Consider the following 7,409-nt stretch of genomic DNA (forward strand, 5'->3'; position numbering starts at 1 on the left):
GGAAAAGCGCAGCAGGTCAAGCAGCATCCAGGGAACAGGAGAATCGACGTTTCGGGCATAAGCCCTCTTTCCACCTATCACATTTCCGACGCCCTTCCCCCAAGTCCCTCCTCCCTATCTTTTATCTTAGCCTGCTGGATAAACTTTCCTCATTCCTGAAGAAGAGCTTATGCCCGAAACGTCGATTCTCCTGTTCTCTGGATGCTGCCTGACCTGCTGCGCTTTTCCAGCAACACATTTTCAGCTCTGATCTCCAGCATCTGCAGACCTCACTTTCTCCCTTAAGCTGTAAATAACCATGGTGTTGGAGGTAATTTCTCAGCATTCATTGAGAACTGGCTCATGGGCAGGAAACAGCAAGTGGTGATGTTTTCGAGTCAATCTGTTTCGGGCTTTTACGACACACCAGAGCAGGTGGGATGTGAACCTGGCTCTGAGGTAGGCATTACCACTGTACCACAAGAATCCTAAGTTACAGCGAGTGGGGATAAGGGATTCTTTTTGAGGTTGACGATCCACAACCAGTGGAGTTCCACAGACACCTGTTAGATTACATTACAGAGTGGAAACAGGCCCTTCGGTCCAACCAGTCCACACCGCCCCGCCGAAGCGCAACCCACCCATACCCCTACATTTACCCCTTACCTAACACTACGGGCAATTTAGCATGGCCAATTCACCTGACCTGCACATCTTTGGACTGTGGGAGGAAACCGGAGCACCCGGAGGAAACCCACGCAGACACGGGGAGAACGTGCAAACACAGTCAGTCGCCTGAGGCGGGAATTGAACCCGGGTCTCAGGCGCTGTGAGGCAGCAGTGCTAACTACTGTGCCACCATGCCGCCCTTGTTTACAATACAGTATATATAAATGACTTTCAGGAAGGAAGTGAATGCACTGCAGTCAAATTTGCAGACGACACAAAAATAGGTGGAAAGGTAGGTTCTGAGAGAGATACAACCAATTCACAGAGAGATATTGACAGGTTAACTAAATGGGCAATATGTTGGCAAATGGAGTGTAATGCGGGAAAATGCGAAGTTGTTCATTTTAGGAGGGACTGGAGGGGAATATTATTTAGATGGAGAAGAACTGCAAAAAGGCGCAACACAAAGATATGTTGAGTCAAATGACCGAAGACTACAAGAAATAGGAATATGAGGTCCCTTAAGCCTGCTGCTCCATTCAATAAGATCCTGGTTGAGCCAACATTCCTCACATCCAATTTCCTGTGTTTTCCCTATAACCCTCGATTCCCCTACTGGTCAAGAAACTATCTGCCTCAGCCTTAAATATACATAAGAATTCTGTTCACACAAGGGACTTGGGGGTACTTGTACATGAAACACAGAAAGCTAGCACACAGGTACAGCAGGTTAATAATGAAAGCTATGGAATGGTGGCCCTTATTTCAAAAGGGTTGGAGTATAAGAGTAGAGGAGTCTTACTGCAGCTGTGCAAGGTGCTGCTGAGACCATATCTGGAGTACGTGGAGCAGTTTCGATCCCCTTATTTAAGGGGAGTTATCATTTCACTGGAGACAGTTCAGAGAAGGTTCACTTGAATGATCACCAGTATGGAGGGATTGTCCTATGAGCAAAGGCTGAAGAGGTTGGGATCCTATTCACTGGAGTTTAAAAGAATGAGAAGTGATCTCATTGAAACCTACACAATTCTCAAGAGCTTGACAGGGTAAATGCTGAGAGGATACCGCCTCTTATAGGAGGGTCTAGGACCTGAGGGCAACATCTCAGAATTAAGAGGTGCCAACCTAAGACTGAGCAGAGGTTGGGGGGGAGCGCCATCTTTCAGAGGGTTTAGAGTCTTTCGACTCCTTACCACAGAGAGCTGTGTGAACAGAATTCTTACGTGTATTTCAGGCTGAGGCAGATAGTTGCTTGACCAGTAGGGGAAATCGAGGGTTATACGGAAAACACAGGAAAGTGGATGTGAGGAAGATTGGCTCAGCCAGGATCCTACTGAATGAAGCAGCAGCCTCATGTTTCTATTTCTTGTGGTCTTCGGTCATTTGACCCAACACATCTTTGTGTAAATCAGGGAAATGTTGTTTTATGATATTCCTATGACATGCCTTGCTACATTAACAGCAACATGTTAGTTTAAATTGCTGTTGTCGTAGTAGTTTAAGCTTATTGGAATAGTTTTTTTTAAATGGCATAGGAGGCTAACTTAACTTATCTTAACCTAACTTAACCTCTAATTTAACCAGTAGTTGCCAGTTTTCCATTAGATGCTTTATATTTTTCTCTAAATTGGTTTCAACTATTTCAGGTCACTACTACTAATCCCATTTTTCTTTACAAATAGATTGTATTGGTACTATTAACTATTCTTCTCAGATTACCTTTTATTATTTCATTAATACCTGCTTCTGCCTTGCACAACCATCCCCTTCATTCTTTAATTCCTCTTGCCATTCCACCCATCAATTCCTTTTAGTCATTCCTCCACTTCCTCACTTTCCTATCTCTATATTCACTGAAAATCTGTCACGTATCTTTTTCCCAGTTCTTATAAAAGTCGATGACCTGAAAAGTTAACTCAGTTTTTTTTTCTCCACAGATATTACCAGACTTGCCAAGTATTTCAAGAACTTTGTATTTTCAATTTCAGATTTCCAACATCTGCAGTCTTATGCTTTTGTGTTGGGGAACCATGAAACAAAGCCATAGACAGTCATTGCAAGCGAGCAACTTAGCTGGTCCCACTTTCCTGCATTTCCCAGAAGCCCTGCAAATTCCATTTTCATCAGGGGCTTGTCCAATTCCCCCTCAAATGCCACAATTGAATCTGTCTCCACCGCATTCTCAGGCAGTGGTTCCCAGATCCCAACTACTTATTGCATGAAAATGTTATTTTGCCATTGCTTCCTTTGTCATTCACCTTATATCAGTGTCATCTGGTTCTAGACACACCTCCGTCAACCTCTTGCTGTTTAATTCAGTTAGGGTCAATTCCATTCATGGAGTAAAGTCCCACTCCAGAGAACTGAGGAGCTATCCCCCTCTGGTTACCCACTCTCCTGCCAATGGAACCAGTTTTAAAAAGTTTTATTTAAAGAAGATAAAGAAAGCATAAATAATATATTAAAAGTACAAATCGAAGAGAAAGGACAGAGAACACACAAAACAAGCAGCAGTATGGTATAGATTTTCATCAACTCATCTTTGCTAACCATGCATTTAGCTGTTTAAGACATAAACTCCAGAATTCCCTGACTATACATTTCCATCTCTCCCTCCTCCCTTAAAAATGCTGCCAAAAACGGTTTTAAGAAGTTTTAGGTTGGCTATCCTAATTCTTTCTTGGTTTTGGAGTCGAATTGGGTTTCAACACACACTTGTCCTCATTATATTAACAGTATTGTACAACTGCAAGTCACCTGCTAAGCAGGAAAGGAAGGGAATCAAAAGCGAGTCTTGACCGAAGAGAATTAGGCAAACCAGGAGTACACATCCAACAAACTGAGCAAAACACAAAGTTCTGCATCGTCAAGCCTGCAACCACAGACATGCTCTTCCGCCCCAGAGTTACCTGATGTGGGTCGCGGGTAAAGATTCTAGCTGCCGTGACAGGAAGAGTTCTCGGTGCTTCAGCTGGTGTCGCTCATTCTCCGATAGCTCCTGTAGTTCTGTGTTCTCCATCTCCTCTTCCACTTCCCCTGCACAGAGACCAAAGACTCTGGATTGGAGTAATGATCTCCCACCCTTCCAAATCACACTGTATTACAGAATAAAATCACTCCTCAAATGACCAATAAAAATCACAATAAAAAACACCGGCGTTAGTCGACATTCCCTTGATTTTCCCTCACCCCGATTGTGCATGGCCCCTTTGATTTTATTTTTTGCAGTGCACTAGCACTGTAATTTGAAGAGGCCAATTTGTGCATTCATCATGGAAGCTTTTAAGCTGTAGCTTTGAGTGACCATTACTGCCAATGTGGCTCGATGGAGAGCTCTCCCACTAGTTACCCTCTTGGGCTTGCCAACTCACCTGACCTCATTGCTCCAACAGTATCAATCACAGATGGGGTCAACCTCCGATCACTCCCTATTATCACTTTACCCATAGCCCCGCTTCCAACTTCACTTCCATGCACATCTGCCCCTAAAGATTTCACTTAGTTCAGATTTTGAAAGATGGGTTCTATCTAACCATGGACCTTTTACCCAACATAACATTTTCCGTTGCGACCAATCTGCTCAGGCCCACCCTCATTTCCACTTGAAGCCCCAATGTTCCTTTGCACCCGGGCCATTACACTAGTACAACATTCATCACATCTGCATTCTACATTTGGTTGAACTAAATGAATCACTATTGGGGTAAAAGCAAAGTAGTGCGGATACTGGAGATTGAAAGTAAAAGCGAAAAGGGTTGCAAAATGCCGGAAGGTATGGTGGCAGGTGTGGGGGAAAAAAAAAGTTAACATTTTGAGTCTAATAACATCTCCTTGGAACCACTATTGGATCCAGCTTTGACTTGATAAAAGTATTCATGAGATTACAATTGATTCCAGATTATTCTTGATTGCATAGGTATCCTTCCCCCCCTGTCTCCTGCAACCCCATCTTCACCAAGTGAGGAGTTCATGGACTTCTAACATTCCATCTTTCGCAGTTCCCTCCCTGCTCCTTATACACTCAGTCAAACTTCTTCCCCAAACTCTCCACTGCCTTGGACCTCGACTCACCTACCTTTCAGAGTGTCTCCTATTTCTCCTCATGCTGTCTCCAAACTCTGCTTGTCCATGAGGCCAGTCATCTTTCAACTGAGCTGTGTTCCCACTAAAATGCTGACCGACTAACGTCCCATTCTGGACCCCATGTAAGCTGGTGTTGTGAACAATTCTCTCTATATAGGTATTGCCCACCCTCAATTAAATCTCTTTCCACCCAGTCCTTAAAAATAAAAAAAAACCTTAATCCCTCAATCACTACAGAATGTGAGCGCCAACATAATCGTACCAGACGATAGGGGTGCTCTCTCATTAGAGAGAGACAACTGGTGGTGATTTAACCCAAGAGCCACCACACCTCAGGCGAGGAGACAGGTTGAGAAGGAGAGTCCTTCATGGCCACGTCAGCCGGTGACAGGAATTGAACCCACACTGCTGGCAATCACACTGCTTCACAAACCAACCGTCCAGCCAACTGAGCTAAACTCACCACTCCCCATAGAATATCCAGTCTCAAGCTACCCTGGAGATAGCAATAGCAAGAATGAGGATTTCAGTTGCAGATGTTCTGAGTGATGACACATAGATGGAAATAAGTAATCTTAGAAATGACACAAATATGAGGTCGGAATCTCACTGCAGGATTGAAGGTAACATCAACTTTGCAAACACACTGGCTTAATATCAGACAGTTACCAACAGAGTTTGGAGTAGAGACCAAAAACAACAATTTCAGTCATCCCAATACTCAAATGGAGGAAATTTCTTCACATCCAGGTTGGATATTGAATAAGCAATATATGATGCTCCAGTTGAGAGTGGTGATGGGTGAGATAAGAGGTGAATGCCACCAGTGTGTAAAGGGTGCAAACAAGGACACCAGCACAAAATACCTCTTTAAAAAAAGTATTTCCAAAAGTGCAGTTAAGTAACTGTACTGCTAAATTTGACACTGAGCCATATCAACACAAGTCCAAAGCCCGGAAGACCAGGCCTTTGTTAAGCTAACCAACACATAGTCGCAGCAGTGTGCAATATTTAGATGACACATGCAGAAACTGGGCAAGTTTCCTCCAACAGCATCTTCCATACCCATGACTTTATCATCTACAAACCCTAATTCTCAGCCTAACCCTATGAATATTACCACCAACACTGTTGGGTTTTTCCACCAATACACCATCCTGCTATTCACTGCTGATTGCTAATCAAAACCTAACAGCACTGTATCTACATCAAATAGACTTCAGCAGTTCAAGAAGACCACTCTCCCAGAGCAATTACAATGGGTGATAAATGTTGACCTTGCTAGCAATGCTCAAGTCCCATGAATGAATGCTTAAAAAAAAAATCAGCAAGAGCAGCAGTTATAGAGTCATACAATTGTATAGTAAGCAAACAGATCATTCAATCCAACTCATCCATGCCAACCACATAGCATAAATTAAACTGCTCCCAGTTGCCAGCGTTTGAACCACAGCAGTTGTCCCAGTGTAGGTGTTTGTTTTGCACTGCTGTTCACTATCCAGCAGCCTTTCCTGGAAATACATAGAGTTACCTAGAAATCAACAGTCACAGATGTACACAACAGAAACAGACCCTTCGGTCCAACTTGTACATGCCGACCAAATATCCTAAATTAATCTAGTCCCATTTGCCAGCATTTAGCCCATATCATTCTAAACCCTTCCTATTCATATACCCATCCAGATGCTTTTTAAATGTTGTAGTTGTACTAGCCTCCAGCACATCCTCTGGCAGCTCATTCCATACACGCACCACCCTCTGTGTGAAAAAGCTGCCCCTTAGGTCACTTTTATATCTTTCCCCTCTCACCCGAAACCTATGCCCTCTAGTTCTGGATTCTCCCACCCTAGGGAAAAGACCTTGTCTATTTGCCCTAGCCAGGCACCTCATGATTTTAAAAACCTCTGTTGTGGTTCTGTTCGCCGAGCTGGGAATTTGTGTTGCAGACGTATTGTCCCCCGTCCAGGTGACATCCTCAGTGCTTGGGAGCCTCCTGTGAAGCGCTTCTGTGATGTTTCCTCCGGCATTTATAGTGATTTGTCTCTGCCGCTTCCAGTTGTCAGTTCCAGCTGTCCGTTGCAGTGGCCAGTATATTGGGTCCAGGTCGATGTGCTTATTGATTGAATCTGTGGATGAGTGCCATGCCTCTAGGAATTCCCTGGCTGTTCTCTGTTTGGCTTGTCCTATAATAGTAGTGTTGTCCCAGTCGAACTCATGTTGCTTGTCACCTGAGTGTGTGGCTACTAAGGATAGCTGGTTGTGTCGTTTCGTGGCTAGTTGGTGTTCATGGATGCGGATCATTAGCTGTCTTCCTGTTTGTCCTATGTAGTGTTTTGCGCAGTCTTTGCATGGAATTTTGTACACTACATTGGTTTTGCTCATGTTGGGTATCGGGTCCTTCGTCCTGGTGAGTTGTTGTCTCAGAGTGGCTGTTGGTTTGTGTGCTATTATGAGTCCTAGTGGTCGCAGTAGTCTGGCTGTCAGTTCGGAAATGCTCTTGATGTATGGTAGTGTGGCTAGTCCTTTGGGTTGTGGCATGTCCTTGTTCCGTTGTCTTTCCCTTAGGCATCTGTTGAATAAATTGCGCGGGTATCCGTTTTTGGCGAATACATTGTAAGGACTGCACAAAACACTACATAGAACGTACAGGAAGACAGCTAACGATCCGCACCCATGAA

General features: G+C 44.0%; 1 protein-coding gene across 1 annotated transcript in view; it reads right to left on the minus strand.

Moving 5' to 3' along the window:
* LOC122554015 (metastasis-associated protein MTA1-like) overlaps positions 1-7,409 on the minus strand; it is a 170,586-nt gene that overhangs the window by 125,342 nt on the left and 37,835 nt on the right. Inside the window, exon 4 of the mRNA XM_043698501.1 lies at positions 3,558-3,684. Coding sequence (XP_043554436.1) covers positions 3,558-3,684 — 127 coding nt within the window. The remainder of the gene's footprint in view (positions 1-3,557; positions 3,685-7,409) is intronic.

Source organism: Chiloscyllium plagiosum, chromosome 10 (assembly GCF_004010195.1).
Source record: "Chiloscyllium plagiosum isolate BGI_BamShark_2017 chromosome 10, ASM401019v2, whole genome shotgun sequence".
Taxonomy (NCBI): domain Eukaryota; kingdom Metazoa; phylum Chordata; class Chondrichthyes; order Orectolobiformes; family Hemiscylliidae; genus Chiloscyllium; species Chiloscyllium plagiosum.